The 20,969-nt window shown below is 56.2% G+C and overlaps 2 protein-coding genes across 9 annotated transcripts in view; one reads left to right on the forward strand and one right to left on the reverse strand.

Annotated features, from left to right (window-relative positions):
* Positions 1 to 11: 11 nt before the first annotated feature.
* On the reverse strand, positions 12 to 10,124 carry TJP3 (tight junction protein 3). The gene is made up of 20 exons (XM_066336433.1): positions 10,025 to 10,124; positions 6,903 to 7,070; positions 6,687 to 6,811; positions 6,383 to 6,485; positions 5,782 to 6,205; positions 5,375 to 5,478; positions 4,436 to 4,595; positions 4,260 to 4,347; positions 4,005 to 4,069; positions 3,808 to 3,883; positions 3,512 to 3,668; positions 3,213 to 3,321; positions 2,556 to 2,775; positions 2,058 to 2,254; positions 1,776 to 1,871; positions 1,480 to 1,550; positions 1,067 to 1,378; positions 677 to 943; positions 403 to 446; positions 12 to 294 (listed from the first exon to the last, which is right to left on the reverse strand). Exons 2-20 carry the CDS (start codon positions 6,948 to 6,950, stop codon positions 195 to 197), a joined length of 2,766 nt encoding a protein of 921 aa, XP_066192530.1. The 5' UTR covers positions 6,951 to 7,070; positions 10,025 to 10,124; the 3' UTR covers positions 12 to 194.
* A 1,499-nt stretch (positions 10,125 to 11,623) lies between these two features.
* PIP5K1C (phosphatidylinositol-4-phosphate 5-kinase type 1 gamma) overlaps positions 11,624 to 20,969 on the forward strand; it is a 49,245-nt gene continuing 39,899 nt past the window's right edge. For 7 of the 8 annotated variants that reach the window (XM_066336440.1, XM_066336444.1, XM_066336441.1 and 4 more), the window contains exon 1: positions 11,648 to 11,894. In XM_066336440.1, the coding sequence (XP_066192537.1) occupies positions 11,795 to 11,894 (100 nt within the window). In that variant the 5' untranslated portion in view covers positions 11,648 to 11,794. Of the gene's footprint in view, positions 11,895 to 20,969 lie in introns of all 8 variants that reach the window. The other variant, XM_066336446.1, reaches the window with a different exon arrangement.

Consider the following 20,969-nt stretch of genomic DNA (forward strand, 5'->3'; position numbering starts at 1 on the left):
CCTTTTTATTCCGTAGCAGTGCTGTGGCCAAAAGGGAAGGAGGCACGTCGTAGTGCAGGCACTTGGTGATGCAGGGTATACCAGGATTGTGCCCAGCTCAGCCTGGCCACAGGGGCACTACCTGAGCTGTCACCTGCACCCAGTTGTGCAGGGCTGTGGGAGGGCTGGCCTGGAGGAACAGGCCAGCAGTGCCACTACACATCTGTGGCTGGGCCCCACTCATAGCCTTCATCCTGGTCCGAGTCATCCCTGGCCCGTGTGAACCTCCTCCTCACCGCCGCATGCTCATATTCCCTGGGGGACAGAAAGGTGGTGATGGCTCTGCATGACAGGGACAGCGCCCTTCTGGGACTGTCCCCAGCCCTGGCTGGCTGCCATTCCCACCCCAGGGCACAAGGGTACCTGATGCTGTCATAGCGTCTGCCCTGCCGTGGCCGTTCGGGCACCTGGGGAAGAAGAGGTGGGAGGGGTCAGGGGCGGGGCAGGGGCTGTGCCCCAGCCTGGGGTATTTGCCTCTGGACACCCAGAGCTGGGCACAGACTCACAGCTGGACCCTGCAGCAGCCAGAGCTGACACCCTGCCTGTGCCATGAGGATGGGAATTACACTCCAGAATCAGGCACTGTGCCGCTTTCTTCTGCCCCACTGGGCCCTTGTAGCCATCTGGGACAACCCACCTGTTCACGCTGGTTGTGGCTTGGGGTCAGCTGTGTTGGTTCAGAGGAGTCCAGGCCATGGCTAGGGGCCAGATGTGCTGGCTCAGAGGAACGGGCCAGCCCGGGCTGGTCACATGCATCCTCTGCCTCGCCATCAGTGTAGGCTCCCGCCTCCCCATCTGTGTCATCATAGTCGCTGTTGGCATGGCTGTCACATGTCAGGTAGCCTGAGGCCTCGGTGCTCGGTGGGTTCAGTAGGTCCAGATTGTCCTCAGGTGCTACATCTGTCTGAGAGGTGGGGATGATGGAGACATGGGTCCCGAGCCATGGGGTGCTATGTGCAGCCCCATCACCTGCCTGGCAGCAGCCCCAGGAAGCCAAGCCTCACCACAGAGAGCCTGTGCCCCATACCTGCTCTGCTGTTGTCCAGACAGGCTGGCTTTGCTGTGTTCTTATGATGTCCTGGATCTGCTCATACCAGGAATTGCCACTGCCACTGAGGCTGATGGTGGCTGTGAAGAGGTGGCTGCAATACTTCTTCATCTTGTTAGCCTGGGCATAGAGGCGCCGGGAACTCTTCCTGGAGTCAGGTGCCAGCCACTGCCGCATGGCCTTGATGCCCTGCCGACTCTCGGGCTCACAGAACACCACCACTGGGTAGTACTGCACGTAATTGAGGCGCTCCACAGCTGAGGGCGTGATGTCCAGCAAGGCATGCTTGTTCTAGAGCAGGGCACAGCCATCAGCCCTGCTGAGAGCAGGGATGGGAGCCATGGGCTTTCCACAGGCCCCAGCTGGCTCCAAGGACATGGGAAGGGCCTCACCTTTTCTGCAATCTGCCGCACTGAATCCAGCTTGATGACCTTGGATGATGCTCCATCTCGGGGCACACTCGCTGCAGGACACAGAGATGGGGCATAAGAGGGGCGGCACCTCCAACAGTCCCAGCCTGGGCATGGCCATGCCCAGCCCCAGGGCTGTGTCCCTCAGGGAGGGGAGGGGAGAGGGCGAATAAGCCCAGGAAGGTGTTGGGTTGTCATGGGGAGGAAGCCAAAGGTGAAGAACTCTCACAGGGTCTGGCTGCTGGGTATCATTTTCACCCCAATGTGGGGGCACTTACGGGCAATTTCAAACAGCGCGGGCAGCTCCCTGCTCAGTTTCTGCACAGCGATGTCTGCGATGGGGCCCAGGATCACCACTGGCCGCTTGAAGCTGGCTGTGCAAGGACAGAGGTGCTCAGGATGGCTGGAGGCCAGGGCAGAGCTCCCAGCACCCAGGCCCACTCCTCATGGTGCCCACAGGCCTGCAACTCGCCCTGCTCCTCCCAGGAGAGGGGGGCCCATCAGCATCCACAGCAGGGCGGTCCCAGGACCAAGGTGGGTCAGGCTGTACTGGTGCCCACCTTCCTTGAGGACCACCCTCTCATATGGTGGATAGTGCCCCTGCTTTGTGAGGGCAGACAGGTCCTCCCGGCTCTTCCGCAGCATCTTCTTGGCTCCCCGCAAGCCCCGCAGCTTCCAAAACTCAGCCCTTGCCCCGGAGGGGTTGGCACCAGAGGTGGCTTTCAGCACTGGCTCCAGGCTGGCAATCTGCTCGGCCCTGGGAAAGGAGATGGGTCAGGACCTGCAGCCTCTGAGTTTGAGGAGCAGGTCAGGAGAAACTAGCACCCCTGCTAGGTGGCACAGCCAGGTGAGGCTGTGGTAGACTTCTCTCTCTGGGACTTTGGACAACTTGACAGCCTCAACACCCTGAGAAGGGATTTCACCAACTCATGCTTCCCACCACTGTCCCACCAGCCCTTGCCCTACCTCTCACTGAGCCCACCATCCATGTCCCCAGCTCACTTGGGAGCCTTCTATGGCTCTCCTTGTCTAGGAGTTGTTCCTGGCTCCATCCCTACCTGCTCTGGTTGGGGATGATGCCCTTTTCCTGCTCCTGCAGATCCCGGCCCATGCGCACAGCCAGCCAGCTCCCCAGCCTGCCCCGGTACATGGTGTCCAGCACATGGAACACGTCCCCACGGACAAAGCTGAGCCCCGATGGCGTATCCTTCTCAAAGTCAAAGTGCGTCCGGATGTAGAATGAGTCACCCACATTGGACGAGATCATCTTCCTGTAAACTGAAGCCCAGGGCAAGAGGGACCATCAGGGGAAGAGGTGGCTGAGGAAGAAGATGCTGGAGAGGTTTGGGAAGGCACTAGGCTGGCTGGGAGGCTGCACAGGAGCCCTTTGCTGCTAAGGAGGATATTGGGGACACCTTTTCCTCCCACGGCACTCTCAGGCACGCTGGGGACAGTAGGATCTGACTCCCCAGCACATACTGGCCTCTCCAGGCTGGGCCATGATGCCAGAAAGCTCCTGTGCTCCAGGAAGCCAAGGCACAAACAGGGCTGGGATGGTCCCCTCCCATCAGCTCTCTGGAGCAGGAGGAGAGTGGAGGAAGGACCATCCTGCAGGGACAGGAGGGGCCATGGCAAGTCCAGTAGGTCTGATGCTTGCCCAGAAGAGACAGAGGATGGAGAGGCAAGAGCCCAGGATGAGCCTGGTCACCACTCACTGTCCTGCTTGCTCTGGATCCGCAGTGTGACCTCCTCGCCCGGGGGCAGGGCCATGAGAAATTCCACAGCCTCCTCACGGGTCAGGTTCTGGAAACTGGTGTCATTCACCTGCCACAGAAAAGCACTTGGACATGGTTCTGCCAGCAGGACACCCAGGGACAGCAGTGCCCAGAGCACAGTGGGAGAGGGAACTGGTCCCTGTCTCCCTGGAGGTGGTACCCTGGGGAGATATTGGATCCAAAAGGGTTGGGGCCAGTCCAGATGCAGCAGCATATGGAGCATTTTCAGCCTCGGGTACCTGCAGGATCTGGTCTCCTTCCCGAACACCCTGGCTGTCAGCTAGGCTCCCCTCCTGCACACTCGACACGAAGATGCCCACATCATTCCCACCTGTCAGCCGCAGCCCCACACTCTTGGCCTTCACAAACCGCACGACCCTGGAGTTGGTGCTGTACCTGCCACAGAAAAGTACAGTCAGCCCAGTGGTGACATGTAAGGACAGGACAGGGAGGCACTGACCCTGTCACCCCAACCCTGTAACACAGCAGCTCTTCGTGTCTCCCAACCATTTCCCCCTGCCTCTTGCAGACATACCTGTCCTTGTGGGCAGCTCGGGCAGTGGGGCTGGTGTGGGGACTGTGGCCATCCCACTCCACAGCTTCCAGAAGGTCTGCAGGAAAGAGAGCTGGTCTAGGAGGAGCATTGGCTGTGCTGAGGCATAGCTCTGCCCGGGCTTTGGGCAGCGGAGATGCACAGGAGCCTGGAGCCCCCTCAGTGCCCAGTCCACTCACCTGGGCCCTGAGCATCAGCTACAGTCTCCTCAGTCACAGGCTCCCTGTCTGATCGTCTCCTCTCCCTGGAACAAGGTCGAGCAGGATTTAAGCAGGGCACGTGGGCAGTGGAGACAGCAGAGCAAGCTGGGAACGGCAGTACCACCTCCAGGGATATTGGCTTAGGAATGGATAACAAGCATCCCCAGACAGGTGGAGAATACAGCAGGATCCGCCAGGAGACAGAGGGGCTCATGGGGACAGTGTGGGCCTTACAGTGAATTTGTCCTGGCAGCAGCTGGAGGTCGTGGGGAGGCCTCTGGAGATGGCGGATGGGACAGCTCAGAGTCGATGTCTGAGATATCTGTAGCCACAGGAGCAGAGATGCATCAGTGGCCATGCAGCTCCTGTGCTGTGTATCTGACCCTGGCCCTGGCACCACATCTCCTCACCGTCCATCTGGGAGCTGTTGCTCTGGCTGTCAACATCAGCGATGTTGACCAGGAACTGCCGGTGGTCACGCAGGATGAGTAGGGTCAGGATCCCCTCTGTCTGCTCGATAAGCTGCTGGGTTTCAGCCAAGGACATGTCCTGGCAGGCTACCCCATTGATCTGGAGGGGCAGAAGGGGAGACCTTAGGGCACCTGCTCCTGGGAAAGCCACTCCCAGGAGCACCCCCCTGGGATGGGATGCTCTGACTGCCATCTTCCTGGTCCCTTCCCAGCCCCTCCAGCCCATTCCCAGCTCCTGCAGCTTCACCTATTCTGTGTTCCTGGCTGCTTCCCAGTGTGACCTCATTCTGTACAGAGGAAACATTAGCATGGTTTGTTAAGACCCACTTCCACCTGCCTGGGGCTCTGCCCGGAGGGAGGATTGTATGGACCCCTCAGACACCTGAAGCTCAGCTTTCCTTTGCCCTGGGCCTAGCACTGTCCTTCCATGTCGTGGCCTGGTGCAGGGAGTCAAGTCCCAAGCAAGCCCTGGGGTTGAGATCTCCCTGAGTGGTAGCTGCTTTTCCCAACAGACTGTGGGATGCAATCCCTTCTGTTTACCCCAGAGTCACTTTGGCACCAATTCCCAGCAGCCACGGGTCTGCCTGGACCAGGTGTGCAAACAAAGGGTCTCCCTCCCTTCTATTTCCTCCTCCTGTTTAAATACTTTAAACATACTTTTATCTGACAAACACCTGTGACTGTCATCCAGTGAGGACACAGACACACAGTGGGGGACTGCACATCATAGGGACAGTGGGGTGGAAAAAGGAGTGGGCACAGACAGAACTGCCTCCAGCCCATGGCTGGGCCCTGCAGTGACACCAGCCAGGGACAAGCCCTCTAAAGAGGGGCAGATGAGACCCCCATTGAGTGCTCTGCACCCTGGGGCCCCCATACCTTCAGGATGAGGTCTCCCTCCTGCAAGGAGTTGCCCTTGGCCGCCAGCCCACTCTCCACTATGTGCTTGATGAAGAGCTGACTCCCCAGCTTCAGGCCATACTCTGCACCAGAAAGAGCCATGATGGTAGAAGAGTCAGGCAGACACAAAACCCTCTCGGTCCCCCCTCGGCACCATCCCTACAAGCCACAGCTCCCCTTGGGGTACTGGCAAGCCCCAAAGCTGAGCTCTGTAGACCCCAGCTGAGGGCAGGAGATTTAGTGCACCCAGCATGGCATGCACTGTCCTTTTGCTGCAGCCAGGCCCTGGCACCCACCAAACTATTGCCAAACTATTGTCTCCTCCTTGGGGGAAGGCATGGCCAAAAATCAGGCAATGAGACCCAAGGACAGCAGGAGGGCCTCACCTTCATTCTGCTTCTGCTTCACCAGGACCGACGTGATGGGCTTCATTGGCACATCCTGGCGTGGCAGGCACTTGAAGCCTGACACTAGGGCTAGCCCATTGGTGTCCCCGTCCTGGCCAAAGACATTGGCAGAGCAATGTTGGTCATGGCCTCTCCAATCTGACCTACTCTGCATCCAGTGGCGGCTGTCCTGGCTTTGCCTCCTGCTCCTTGACACCAGCTTGCGGTGGTGACGGTCATCGTGGTGGTGACCAGAGCTCCTCCCACTGGATGAATCCCCATCATAGCCCTGGCTGTGATCCAGGTCATCCCGGGAGCAGTGCAGCCTGTAGTCATCATCTGAGTCATAGTGCTGGGGCACAGCAGGGGACCCAGGGCTGCTCTTACTCACAGGAAGGTGAATCTTCTTCGGTCTTTTCAGCGTCTGTAGGTGCAAAGTGAGCAGGAGAGGATGGTGGGTACAGCTGTCTCTGCCAGGAGATGTTCTTGCAGCAATTCCCGAACCCCAAACCCTGGGCATGCATGGACAGGGGATCTGGGATAGGGACAGGCACAGCGTGAGCATGACGCCAGCCCTCATCCCACCACAGAGCACACTCACAATGTTGGCAATCTTGCCACAGTTTTTAAGTGTCTGGATGGCGACGGAGGATGGGACATTCTCCATGGAAAGGCCGTTCACCATCACGATGTGATCCTTCCTCCTGGAAGGGAAAATGCAGCTGTGACTGTCCCAGGCACAGCTCCCAGCCTTGGGAGCTGGTGGGGTAGTGAGTGTACCCCGAAGGATCCCATTCCAGCCAGGCAGGGTAACAGTGGTGATGGCCCTGTCCCAGCAGGAGTGATTCTCCATTCTTCCCACCCTTGCTGGCACTGAGCACCCCCTATGGCCCCTGTGCACTCACTGGAGCTGACCCATTGCCGGTCCCCCAGACACCACGTCTGAAACAAACACCGCTGTGTCCCCGGTTATCTTGTTGGGATGGTCACGGCCTCCAGAGACAGCAAATCCAAAGCCCCGGTGAGGGTCCTGGTGGGCATGGGCCAGAAGGGCGTCAGGCAGAGTTGACCCCACAGATCCCATCCCCTCCCACGGTGGGGCCACCCCAGGCGACACTCACCTTGCTCAGTGTCACTGTGTGCTGCTCCCAGATCACCATCTCCTCCATGGTGGACACCCACCAGCACAAGCTGGAGGGAGTGACAGTGGCAGCTGGACAGCCAGGGAACTCCGACCAGCTCTGGTCCCTCTTTGCAGCTGCTGGCCTGTTCCTCAATCCAACATCGGGCTGCAACAAAGAGCAGCAGCAAAACTGAGCCATAAGCACCAGGGACTGTGAGGCTGCAAGGGACAGAGCTCCATGGTGCCAGGACACCAGGACTAGCAGCTGTGTCACACCCCAGCTAACACTGCATGGCTGTGAACCCAGAGCTGCCTCTTGTGCAGCATGAAATCATCCCTTGGGGGGTCCATCCGTCATCTGGTCCATCTCCATCCTGTCAGACATGCATCCATGGAAGGAAAGGTTTTACACAGGGCAGGGACAGGACTCTTCTCCATGGCTGGGACACACTGTCCATGGCATCCTTGTGCTCTGACTCTGCTCTGTCCTCCTGCAGCCAGCAGGCCTTGGGGTTCTGCTCTGGATGGTGTTTCAGTGCCTGTCCACCCACTCTGGGCTCCAGCAGCTCTGCCAGCTGGTTTGGCAGCACCACTGCCCCAGTTTTACCTTTTGCTTTCCTTGGGTTTTCCCCAAATCCAGTGTTTTCCACCTGAGGCAGATAAGCTGACTGATAGAATAATGTCCCTTTGAGGCTGAAACTCCTGGGATGGGCCCAGGGGTCTACACCTATCTCCCTGGAGGGAATGTCAGCATGAATCCAGAAAGACATGGGATCCCATGATAGTGAGAGACAGCAGGACCAGAGCCTCCCACCAGTTCCCACAGGGTGGGACAAAGACAGGCTGCTTTGATCAGGGTCTCACAGAATCATCAAGGCAGGAAGAGGCCTTCAAGATCATCAAATCCAACTGTCACTCCAACATCACTATAATCACCCCTTAAACCATGGCCCCAGGTGCCACATCCAGATACCTCTTGAATGCTTCCAGGGATGATGACTCTAGCACCTCCCTGGGCAACTTACTCCATTGCCTGACCACTCTTTCAGTGAAAAAAAATTATCTAGTATCTAATCGAAATGTCCATTGGTACAACTGGAGGCCATTTCCTCTGGTTCTGACACTTGACAGAAAAGGCTGATCCCCACCTCAGTACAATCTCCTTTAGGAGCTGTAGAGATCAAAGAGGTCTCCTGAGCACCCTTCTGCAAACTGAACACCTCCAGTTCCCATGGCACTACATGGCTCTGGTGTCCAAGGGCTCTGGAGTGGCTGTGCCAGGGCTATGCTCATCCCTAACAGCTCCCAACACAGCTCAGCCTCCCTCAAGCCCAGCCAGGGATACCCACATTGGTGCCACATGGAGCTCAAAACCTCCACAAGCTCTTTGGCAATTGACCATAGGGCAGCTTTGGTGGGACAGAGACACCTTGTGGGCAATGCCGGGGTGATGGCACATCAGGGATCTGGCAGTGGGCAGCCAGCTCCAGCCAAGTGAAGCAGCTCAGCCCTGGCACAAGGGAATCCCATGGGCAGCCCCGGCTCGAGCAGTGCTGAGGCAGCCGGCTGAGCCCCCAAAATGAGACCAGCCTGAGCCAGTGAAATGAGACCCAGCTCATTGCAACCCTGGGGAGGGCCGGGGGAGGCCTGGGGTAATCATTCACCTGACGGGCTGGCTGCAGCTACGGGTGTGGAGGGCAGAGTCCCCTCTGCGTCAGCAGCTGCCGAAACCAGCCTAAGGTGCCTCCCTGCTACTCAGGACACATGGGAGCAGGGGGTAGCTGGGGCTGGGCAGGACCCCAGTGGGGTAGCACCCACTGTCCTGGCACTGAGAAAGCTGAAAAAAACCAGCAGCTCCCAGTGTGGCATTGGGGTGGTTTCAGCTGTGTCACTAGTGTTGTTTGTGCTCCCTGGACACCTGCAGGTGACATGATATGAACTATAGGTCCAAGGGACGTGGAGCAGCCAGATCATCCCCCTCCTTAGGGTGGTGACATCTGTTGTGCCAGAACCACCCCTGATGCCACCCAACACAGCCCCTCACTGTCCCCAGCAGGCTCCCACAATTGTCCTACCACTGTGGTGCCACAAACTGGCCACAAACTTGTGTTCCACTGGTTGCTCTCTTCAGGCAGTGGCTGGGGCAGCATGGGGATGGCAGCAGTTCCAGTGACACAGCCAGTGTGCCCACAGCGCCATCAAACCCAGTCCCTCTCCCCAGTCTCCCCCCAAGGTCTGGCGTAGGGCCTGCACCAGCCAAAGGCCGAGGCTGGCAGCAGGAAGAGCCGGCTCAGCCGGTTTCTGATAGAAACCAGCCTGCACCTGGAATGGCCCAGCAGGGAGAGGCAGTATCTGGGCAGAGCTGACCACGGTCCAGCCCAACACACCCAGCACTGAGCACCAGCCGCACTGGGAGCCCCACAGCACCCCAACGCTGCCTCACACATGTACCGTGGCAGCACTTCCCATGGGTTTTGAAACCAAACAAAGCCAAGCTGTGCTGGGGCAGCTCATCCCACTGCCAGGTCCCCAGTTCGGGGCTGTGCCTGGCCCTGGGTGATGGCACCAACAATGCCCACGATGGGGACAGCAACAAGCCGGGGGATCATTTATCAGAAAGTGACAGGCACTGTCCACCCTAGCTGTGCATACAGCCAACCCCATCAGCCATATTTCTCAGTCCCGCCTCCCCTGATGGGGGTCCTCATCTTGAGAACCTCAAAGCCTTCCTAGGATCAGAGAAGTCTCTGCTCTCAGCCAGCGGTACAAAACTACTTGTTCCTCGTCTGATCCTGGCCCCGGATCCCTCCAGACGCTGCTCTATCCCAACCCCACCCACAGAGCGATGATCCCGACCCCCTGCTCTGGGAAAAGGTCTATGGAAGGGCTGCTCCGGACCGAGTGTAAATCATCAGCAGCGAGATACGTCCTTCAGCCCTGGGGCGTGGAGCTCTGATCCTTCGGGGTATCTCCCTGCTACGGGGCAGAGCTCCAGGAGGGTCACTGGGTCCTGGAGCCACCCAGAGAGGGACAAAGCATGGCCAACTCCCCAGATGATAGCACGGCTGAAAGCCAGAAAGCACGGCCGACAGATCCCGGGGCACAGAATTAGGCACTCACCGAGCCAGGGATCCGACCAGGAAGAAGCTGAGCTCCCGGGCTGGTGGCAGTGGTGTCACTCCAGGGTGCCTTGCGTAACCCTTTGTGGCCCAGACTCTGCCTGAAGCGGGGAAGGAGGAGGAAGGGGGTCCCGGTGCAGCATCCCGGGCACAGCAGGTCTCCCGGAGGGCTGTCCCTGGTGTCCTCCACCGTGATGGTGGCTCAGCCACCTGCAATCATCGCCCTCCCAGCGCTGCACCGGGGCAGGCTCCAAGGATGCTGGTGGTGGCAGCGCCTGCAGATAGTTCCTCCTCCCCTAGTCCTTGCCCTGTCCAGGGACAGGCTCTGCCCCAGACCCCAAACCCTTGCAGCGTTACCCATTGTCCCAAGACGGGACAGACACAGGGGCCAGTCTGTGGATTCCCGTCCTGGGAGGCGTGGGGGAAGCTGGTGATGGTTGCTGCCCCCTCTCCTCCCCTTCTCTTGCTCCTGTCCGCACCTGAGGACCAGGTCCCCGTCATCCCTCGTCCGGCGGGGCCGCTTTTCGGCGGTGACAGCGACCAGGTCCACGCCGCGGCTCTTCCCCTCCCGCCGGGGGCGGTACCGCTCCCAGCCCAGCGCCGAGGCGGCGTGGGGGGACCAGTTTCTGCGGAAGCCCCCGGACCACAGCTGCCACCCCGGAGCCGGAGCCATGCCGCCGCCTGCCCCTCCGCTCGCTCCCCGGCACCGGCTGCTCCCGGCCGAGCTCCGCGGGGAAACTGGAACAGCTCCCGCCGCTCCCCAGGACCAGCCGCAGTCGGGAGCCCCTCTGGCGGGGGCCGGCGCCGCCGAGCAGGGTCATTAGTGCCGGTGGCTGCAGCGTTGCCTCCCAGCCGTGCTCCCCATCTGGGACACGCGTGGCCCCAGGGCTCCGAGAACCGGCGGGGCCGGCCCGGGCTGACCCGCGCCCCGAGGCTGACCCGGGCCGGGCAGCGCCACTAGATGGTGCCGCCAGGCCGGGAGGAGCTGGGCCCGGGCGCCGGCGCCGGCTGGGCACCTGCGGCGCTGAACGGCGCCGGGGCTGCGCAGGGGGGAGGCAGCTTGTCCGGGTCCCCGGTGCACGATAGGCCCAGTACAGCCTGCGGATTGTGCAGCTACCGGGAGCTCTCGGAGACGATTGGGGAGGGGGGGGTAGGCGGCGCCCGACATCGGGAAGGCTCCCGGAGGGCCCCGGTCTAGCGGGGGCAGAGCGGGAGAATCGACCCACGACGGGACGGAGGGCGCGGGCTCCACCTCGCTGTGCCGGCCACGCCCCCGCCGGACCCCGCCCCTCCACCTGAACCACGCCTCCACGCTAGTGGGCACCTACAGGCCCCGCCTCCGCTGCCATAGCAACTGGCAGGTAGGCCCCGCCCCTAGCGGAGCCCCGCCCCGGTGCCATGGCGACCACAGGCCCCGCCTCCCGAGCCTGTGGTGTTTCCCCCCCACAGGAGGTGTCGCGGCCGCCGGACCTTGAGGGAGCGGCCGGAGTTGCTGCGGCCTTCCTTATCCCTCCCTCCCCGCGTCGAATCCCACTGCCCGCCAGTTATCGCGACAGCCCTCCGCCACATCGCAATTAACTCCGGCGGAAAAGGCCGCTGTACTTCCGGCACTGTTCGGGGCGTGTCTGGCCGCGGCACCACCCGCGTTCTATGGTCCGCGGCGCTCCCAGGGTCCCCCGCGCCGCGGCCGGTACCCGGGAGGAGCGCGGCGGCGGGCGCTGGCCTGTCGGGGGCCTGTCTTGCCCCGGGGCTGCGCCTGCCCGGGGCCGCCATGGAGCTGGAGGTGCCTGAAGAGGCGGAGGGCTCAGCCGCGGCGGGTGCCGGTGCCATCACTCCGGAGGCAGGCGTAGGGGGACCGGACGCGTCAGGAGGTAACGCGCCGCGAGCACCGAGGGCCGCCTCTGGCTGTCCCTCACCAGGCCGGGCCCCGGCGTGTCCCCGTGTCCCGCCGGCTCGCAGTGGTTCAGCCCAGCCCTAACCCTGGCCGAGCCCCCCCGCACGGCGCTCGGAGTGGTTCGGTCCAGCCCCCCCACTCCGCGGAGTGCGCCCCCCCCCTCCCCCCGGCACCGCGTGGTCCCGTCCAACTGCTGCTTCCCTTCCCCCCTTCTCCCGCGGCCCCGAGATGGTTCCGCTCCCGGGACACCGGGGGACAGCGGGATGGGGCTTCCCCGGCTCTGCCCTCGGGACTCTCAGAGCTGCGAAGGGCAACGGCGACCCCCAGACCACCCTGCGGGGCACAGGCCGCCCACCTCCGGCACTACTCCTAGTCTCGGAACCGGCCCTGGCTGGGCCTGCAAGGCCGTGGCGGGGTCGTCCTGCCCCATTCCCTCTCGGGGGTCGCTCCCCGGCGATCACAGGGTCGGGGTGGAGGGGTTGCTCGGGGGACCGGGTACACCCGGGCAGGAGGGGCTTTGCTGCCGGCCGGGGTCCCTCCCGCCGGAGGGAACCCGTTTGTCGGGGCCCAGAGCGAGCCTGAGCCCGGCAGCGGCATTAGCAGAAGATTGAGGGTTCCCGAATGGCAGGATGGGTCTGTGCCTTTGCACCTGCCCCCGCCTCTGCTGTTGCCTAATTATTTCTAGTTCATGAACAGCCTCAGGATTGCTGGCTGAGCCGTGCTCGTGATGCTCAGCCCCGCTGCTGCCGGGCTGACACGTTCCTCCGCAGGCGCGATGCGGAGCTCCGGGCACCTGCCGGAGTCCAGGGCGCTTAGAGGGTTTGGCTATGTGATGACAACGATCTCCGTGTCACCAGGCCTTTAAATAAGCATCATTAGGTCTTCTGAGAACTAGCTAATTACAGTGGAAGCTGTGTTTGTTTTGCAGATATCGTCTGCCGCGACGGGGGTGTGGGTGTAGTATGTAACTTTGGGTAAGGTGCCGAGGTTTAGGCTGAGGGAAGCTGTCCCTCGCCGCTCTGCTGCAGTTCATCGGCCCCGCAAAGAAATGCAGAGGCTGGTAGCCTGCGGCCTGCCTCCCCGAGGCTGCTTGCTGTGCTCCCACACAGCCTTGGACTTCTTTTTGGGAGTGTTCTTCCAGCATGGGCAGGGGTGGCAAGTGATGCCAAGGGAGTGAAAGAGAACCTCTTGCTGATCAGAGTCACACAACAGTTTGGTCTGGAAGGGACCTTAAAGCCCATCTTGCTCCACCCTTCTGCCATGGGGATGGGCACCAATGAACAATTAAAATATCATTTGCCCTTCTGGTTTCTCTATCATGTGTCTGGTTTTTGGGGAGGATACAGGGTTGTTGCTCAGGACCAGGGAATGGAAACTTGCTCAAGAAAGGTTTAAGCAAGGACTGTATATTTTTCTTCTTCTGTAAGTAAATCTGGATTTATAAACCTGTAGGCTTACTTTATGCTTATAGTAAAAAAGATGAAACAGAGCCAGTAATCTCACCGATGCTTTGATTTCTCAAGTCAAGTTGCTTACTCCTCACTTGGGTAGCGTCCAAATTGTGTCACTTGGCCTCAGCTGCACTTGCAGCTGGAGCTCCTGGGGGGCTGGGGACAATGTGCACAACAGCAAATGAGTTTTTGCTGGAGAAGAGCAAACTCTGGGGGATGGAGGTGGCCTTTGGTGGGCTGTAGGATGGCACGGCTGCACCGGTGGGCTGTGGTGCATATGTCTGGGGCTGTCACTGTGGTCTGAACTGGGTGACAAATCCCCATAATGCTAGTGTCTTTGCTGCTGTGTGGAGGTGTTGAAGTGCCCATGACCCACGTACACTGGTGCTTCATGCTGCTCCCCTTGTGCTCACTGCTCTGCAAGTACTATTGAAGGATCACCAGCATGGCTGAAATCTGCTGCCTGCCTCCTGGCTGGAGAGGAGGCATCTACGTGCTGTGCTCTGCCTGAACAATGTGGCAGGGTTGATCCAGACTGTGGATCAGGCCAGCAAAGACCCTCCCCAACCCCTCAGTAATTATAGAAAAATTACCAATTAGTCTGGTACAGGAGTAAAACTGCGTGGAGAAGGACTGGAAGTCAGGGAGACCTTGGCAGTAGATTGACTTAAGGTCTAGAGTGTTCTGAAGGGAACTTTTGGAAATCTCATGCTTTGAAGAAGAAAACCTCACTTATTACGAGCTCATTCATGAACACAGGAGCCCAAATCATCCCTTCCTGAGACCTTGGCTTCAAAGCTTTAAAAAGTTTTGTGACCAACAAGTTGTTGTGGAGTTTCAAAATCTAATCGGTGCAGGGGCTTGCTGTGCCTTCTCCCTGAATCTGTACCCTCATGCCCTGGGGAGGGACTTCAGGGTGTGTAAGGAGCTGCTCCAGGGTTCTGGTGAACTGTGGGCAGGAGCAGAGGTGTTATGGGGAGGTATGGTGCTGTGTGGTGACGGGTGAGTACTGTGCTTGTGCTTGTAGTACTGTGCTGGAGTGCCTTGATCCCCCAGGGATGGTTGGGTAAGTAAATGGTGCATCGCCATTTCTCTAGCCAGGTGCAGTCTGGAGTCACAGGGTCTGGAAACCTTTTATTCAAGGATGGTTGGGTTATGGGAGAGCTGTTATTACAAAAGAACTGGCACTGTCCAAGTGTTGGACAGTAGAACTGGCCTCCACCATCTCCTTATGAAGTGGGAATTCTCAGTCTAATGGGGAAGGAGAGTTGACATTGGATTTATTTCCATTGGTCAGGTCTCCTGTTACATGGGTTGCAGTCTGCCCGTCACTAACAATCCAGAGCTGGAGCAGAAGCACAGCTGTCTTACTGTACCTCTGGCTGAAGGAGCAAAATGAAGATCCTGGCCCCACACTTGCTGTGTGCTGGTGGCACCTTTGTGACTGTCTCCAAATAGCACTGGGAGAGCGTTGATTTCGACAGCCCAGGAACAGTATTGCAGCTCTTCCCTCTTAGCAGTGATAACTTTGAAGTGACTTTTGAAGGGTTGCTGGAAGCAATTTTTTCAGTGATCAGATTAGAGATAAGAGAAGAATTCCACCCTGTGGGGCATAACCAGTTCAATTCATACCATCTCGGTGGAGAGGGGAAATTGAAGAGAGCTTATCAGCTTGAGGAAAAATCAAATGTAAACATCATCCCCAGCATGATTATGGTTCACAGCTTAGTTGGATGTCACATGCCTCTGTGGCGTGAAATGGTGCTGGCGAAATGATTACAGAGGGAGTCAGCCAGGCAGGAACAGGCAGAAAAACACCCTGCGCCTTGAACTCTTAAAGACCCTGCAGTTACTTCACAGTCAATAAGTCACAGCTCAGCTGCAGGGAAGGAGGAAGGCAATGAAAATAGAATTCAGGCTGCTCTGGCAAATTAATTGTTCTTTAAGATATGAATTGGCTGGAAGCACGCAGGAAGCTGGGATGATGGAGCCTGGGAGCTGAGAAGGACAGTGTGTGCAGCAGGGAAATGTGGCCACTGCCCAAAGGATGCTAAGCCCACCTGTGTCAGCGTCAGGGCAGGCTGGAGAACGAGTCCCCCAGAGCACACAGGGCAGGGAATGATTGGTCTCATTTTCATTAACCAGCATTTGGCATTGACCTTCATATAACAGCCCGTTCCACCACTGCTGCGGCTGAGGCTGGCAGAGCTGCCACTGCCTTGTCCCAGGCACATAGGCCTCTCTGGAAGAGGTCCTCATGGAATGACCTGAGTGGATTTAGTGTGGACAATGTAAATTTGGGGAACTATTATTGAAGTGATTCTCTGACATGACCATTATGGGCTCTTGCCAGATGCACAATCTTAATAAATATGATTTTCCCATATAAGGCAGTTACAGCCTGAAAAGCAGCAGCAGGAATTCCAGCACTCTGTTCTTTCATGGACACATCTTTCATTTAGCACCAGTTGACTCCAGAAATAGTCCTGACATGGCTGTGTGATACCCTGACAAAGATCTGAGAGCTCTTCTCATCACTTGCTGCTTCAGCTTTGTCAGTGTTTGATTATTCCCATCCATCCTTTTGAGCTGCCAAGCGTATTCCCATGTACAATAATTAATCTCTAGAGGCCTGGCAGGTTCCTCACTCCTGACATGGATGCAGTACCATGTGCTTGCTGGGCCCTGCTGGTACGAGATCTGTTCATCTGTGCATGTGAGAACTGCAGGTGTTATGTGGGGGTCATTAACTTATAAGTCAAAAAGCAGAAATCACTGCACTGGGGAATGTCAGCAACAGAGTGGGAGGGGGAGATATTTACTAATCCCAGTGCAAGGAGGGTTGCCTTTGTTTAGGTGGAAGTGAACGCTTAATGCTCCCATCCACAGCATGGGGAGGGAACTGCTGGCCATGTCATTAGCAGGCGATGCTCCCTCTGGCATCCTGGTTGCAGGAAAGTGGGAGCCAAAGAAGGTCCTGCCTTCCCTGGATGGTCTGATCCCATGGGTTCCAGGGAAGACAGTGGAGGCAGCAGGTATTGGAGCAGGCTGCTGGTTTTGGGACACACTCTCTGATTTAACACAGAGGCCCAGAGGCCTTGGCACCTCCTTTTCTCCAAGATGCCTATGTTGTGGGAGAAGTGACTTGATGTTTGAATCACAGAATGAAGGAATGGTTTGGGCAGGAAGGGACCATCTTATTCCAACCCTCTACTATGGGCAGGGATGCCTTCCACTAGAGCAGGGTGCTCCCAAGTCCCATCCAGACTGGCCTTGAAACTCATAAATAGCAGCAGAACAGCAGGTGCCAAGGTGGGGTATTGCCTTTTCCATTAAGTCTTTCCAAGCCTCTAATCAAAATCTCTGATAGTCTCCTTTGATTTGTTTTAATAACCCAGTGACAATGTTGCTTCACCCATCTCCCATGCCTACAAGTTGGGTCACCTCATGAATGTGCCCAACAATATAATTTTTTAGTCACATCAGACTGATTGTCTGATCAGTCTGGAAAACCAGGCAGAAGCATTGTGCAGGCACAAAGCCCTAGTTCGGTGTGGATTCCCTGTAAGTACTTACTGTTAGATAGATAGACACACCTCTGTGGTATTTTATTATTTCTAAATCCATGGTAGTGCAGGAATTCAAAGAAGAGTACTTTTGTGTTCTGTAAGTCTTTAGCAAAGCAAAATTCCTGGCCAAGCATGGTCTGCTGGCTGAGGGTGCCTGTGCAGCCATTTGTGTTTTCCTCTAATGCTGAGATGAGGACACACACCATTCTGAACCCCTGCTGCCAGCTCTTCTGCCACAGGAATGCAGCCACGGACAGGAAAAGACATGAGCACAGCAAAGAGGGAAATCAAGGCACTGCAAAGGCCTGGATGCCAAAGACTGTTCAATGCTGAAATGAAACAAAAGCACAAGATGCAAGAGGGTCATGTGAAAAACCAAATTTGTGGCCTGTGTGAAGTGGGCTTGGTCTTGGCCTCCATCAGCAGAAATCTCAGCGGAGCCCAACACTGCTCACCTGCCTGCCTGGGGAGCATTTGCCAAAGGGAAAGCAGCTGCTGGCTCTCCCAGGCTCTCCACCTCTTCTGGGGAGAACTTGCAGACTGAGTCTGTGGACAGGAGCTTGGCTTCTCCAAGAGCCCTGCACAAGCCAGTGATCATGCAGTGATGTTGGGGCTTTTCCTTCTTAGGTAGGTCTTCGGAATACTCAGTTCCTAAGCAGCCTGGCACTTGTTTGTTTGACTTTTTCAGTGATGCCAATAGCTGGGTTAGCCTACAGACTTCCTGGAAAGCGTTTTTTATAAATAAAAAGCTAAAAGTTATTAGAGCGGCTTTTCTCTTACTTTGTCTCCTCACCCACATATTTAGCAGAAAATGCTGTCAACCCCTAATTGAGTGTCATCATCTTCCATGGTGCGTTCTTGTGGCTTCCTCGGCTTACATGTGGGTTTTGGCACTGGCTTGTGGTGAATTACCAGGCTGAGTCAGAGGACATGCTGTGGTGGGGAGGAAATCTGAAGCTGGCGATGTGCTGGATTGCCCCAGTGTTCTCAGCCCTGCCCATGCTGCTGGTCACCACTTACCATGGCATGTTTTTATCTCACAACTCTGGGCAGAGGCTGCAAGTCCCTTTGCTTCTCTTCCAGGTTTCTTTGAAAGCTGCAAGCTTTCAGCTACAGCAAGCATACTGCTCTTTACTAGCTCTGTTGAAAAAACCCACAAATGTGTACAGCTAGGGAGTGAGTGTGTGATGTGAAGGATTCTCTTAAATATTTACTAGTACACAGAAGCAGGCTGGAATAATCCATGTATGCAGAAGAGCTGTGTTCTTTCATAGCATGGAGCTGGCATGCTCTTTACAGCTGCACCTTTGGCAGATGCCTATGAGAAGTCCTGTCCTTCTGGATAACGTCATGATTTTGGATCTGGAGTTGCAGGAAACAAACTTTGCTACGTCCAACCACTGCTTGTGTAGTGTGCATTCAGTGTGAGGAGTATAAATGTTTTGCAGACTCATCAAGGGGGCCCAGTCCTCATCTTCTTTGTAATCAGCAGAATCTGCATGTTCACTTTGCAGAAATTGCTACTAGAGAGGGTGGGGAAGACTTCCTGGGAGAAAAGAGAAGTTGTAAACTAGCTGTTTGTCTTCATCATTGAAGACCTGCCTGTTGCATGAGAAGTGTTTGAAAGGCAAGGGCCCATATTCCAGGAGCACAACTGTAGCTGCTCCTGCTCCCCAAGGCACTCCTTGATCCAGGAAAGGGAACCAGGTCATGGCCTGGAGTTTGTCACAAGACCAGCCCAGGCTGATCCACATCCATGGCTGAAAGGGCCTGGAGATTAGCTCAGCATGGGAACAGCACAGGCAGGCTTCTGTCTTTGTTCTGAGTGAAACAGCTCTGGGTGAACTGGGAGGAATTAATGGATTACAAGACAAGGGCAGCTTTGCCTTGTTTGTGGTCATTAAAATGCAGCAGCCCTGCTGGGACAGTGCTGCTGATGCCGTGGCTGGTGGGCAGCTTGGTCAGATTGGTCAGACTCCATAGAGCTCAAACGCTGCTTTACACTTTACTGCATGATGTTCCACCTCTCCGAGTGATGCAGGGGAATGACGTTAGGTTTGGCTTCTGCCATGTCTCTGGCTGCTGCTGTTAAAGCTTTCCTCCTTCTGCTCTCCTGTGGGAGTTCTTGCATGGGTCTTCGTGGCTCCTGCAAAAAATGAGTTTTTCATGCTCTGAGGGCCTTTTTAGGCACAACAGCTATTAACTCTTCATTTAAACTCAGTAATGGTTTTTCAGACAAAGCTCTGTCAAACTGCTGACTCTTCACATTCAAGTTGTCTGCATTCCTGTACCATGGCAAACACCTTCTAATTTCTTTTCCAGAAGATCTGGTAGGGCTTTGACCTCAGCCATCGCCTGGAGGAAATGCAGCTCACCAGAGGAAAGGAGTGCTGGGCTGGGAGCCAGTCGGGTCTCTACTCCTTCACTGAATTTAGCAAATCAGAGTAATTCCTCAGCTGTTTAATATTTTTTTCCGTAGGAAAAGAGTTCTGCTGCTTTTGGGGCCAGGGACCTGAGTTCACAGTCTTTTAGCAGGGCTGGTGTTGGAAGCCTGTCCTAGTGTTACCCAAACTTTGGCACATCAGTATGCTGCCCTTCAAAATGGGTGTCTTGGTTGTGTCAGACTGTGCTGGTGACTGTGTTGTGCTTCTTCAAGAGTAGAATTGAATCTTGAATTAGTCAAGGTTGTTTTGCCTGCTCATTTGCCGCCTGACAAGATGTTGTTTAAATTGCTAGTTAGACTTTTCTTTCCCTTGGAGTTTGCTGTTCTCAGTTGCTGCTTTATATTCTGTCACCCCAAGTAAGTGAAGGTCCAGATTTCCAGTGGCTGAGACAATCACTGAGATTGCTGAAGTGCAACCTGATGGAGTTGAGGACACGCAGAAACGTGTGTCATCTCCACTGAAAGAAAATTGTTTGCAAAGTCAGTCTCTTGGGAGTTCAAGCTTGATGCCCAGACTTGCTTTCTGCCTCCCTGGTTAAGGCTGAGTTCACCTGACCTTCTCATCCCACCTGGGCAGAGGGCTCTTGTCAACCCTATATGGGACAGGAAGGCCAGGGAGGAATGAGGTAGGTAGAATAAAAGCAATTCTCCTGTATATTTAAAGCAGGAGTAATGTAGGTCACCTTAATCTGCTCTCCCTCTTCCCTTTCCTGTGGGATGGGAAAACATCCTGGCCATGTGTGCTGCAAGGTGATGTTGAGGGGGGACCACCTTTGTCTTGCTGCTGTCGACCTGTGGAGCATCCTGTGACCTTGGGAGGTGTCTCTACTTGTTTATTACCTACCAAAAAAATCAAATATAGCTCTCCCAACAGTACAGCAGAACAGTCTTGTTTCTGTGCATGAGATTAATGACTTCAAGGTGATTTAATTCAATTATTTTTTGGAGTGGAATTCCTGATTTGTGGATGGAACTGTGATTCTGTTTTAAGGGCACATTAACAGCATCCTTCTGAGCTCTAGGAATTTACCTGATTTTATACCAGTTATAGCTGGGCAGCAGTACAGTCACAGCACTGCTTCAGATGCTGTTCAGTGTCAGCCCTCCAGTGATGGAGTTGGCTCAGAATGGCTGTGTATGTGATTTTTATCTTATTCAAGACTGTCTGAGCTCAGGTAATTCAGGCCACTTGGCACCAATTTGAGCAACTGAGTGGGAGCAGTTTGGATTGGTGCATTGATACAGCTCAGAAGGGGTTCAGAGCACTTGGGTGTTTTTATGTAATTGGCAAGTTTTGAGAGGTTTTCTGAAGTCCTTTCAAAGCTCAAGACTCATCTCCCATATTCTGTGAGGCTCCCAGCAGACCACAGTGCCACAAACCATAGGGTCTCCAGGGTTGGAAGGGACCCACAAGGATCATTGAGTCCAGCTCGTGCCCCTGCACAGGAGAACCCCAAGAGTCCCACAGAGTGCCTGAGAGCATTGTCCCAACACTTGTGAACTCTGGCAGAGTTCAGGTGACCTCAGCCACCAACGGTGGAGTATCCTGCTTTGTCAACACGGTTGATAAAATCTTGGGAGTCAGAACA

Source organism: Sylvia atricapilla, chromosome 26, assembly GCF_009819655.1.
Source record: "Sylvia atricapilla isolate bSylAtr1 chromosome 26, bSylAtr1.pri, whole genome shotgun sequence".
Taxonomy (NCBI): Eukaryota; Metazoa; Chordata; class Aves; order Passeriformes; family Sylviidae; genus Sylvia; species Sylvia atricapilla.

Bases quoted from the DNA above. Each gene is read 5' to 3' on its own strand.
- TJP3 (XM_066336433.1), bottom strand. From the start codon at position 6,950: ATGGAGGAGATGGTGATCTGGGAGCAGCACACAGTGACACTGAGCAAG. The intron at 6,206-6,382 runs GTGAGTGTGCTC...TTGCACCTACAG, and splicing joins GTGGCAAGATTGCCAACATT to ACGCTGAAAAGACCGAAGAA. The intron at 944-1,066 runs GTATGGGGCACA...CCCACCTCTCAG, and splicing joins TCTGGACAACAGCAGAGCAG to ACAGATGTAGCACCTGAGGA.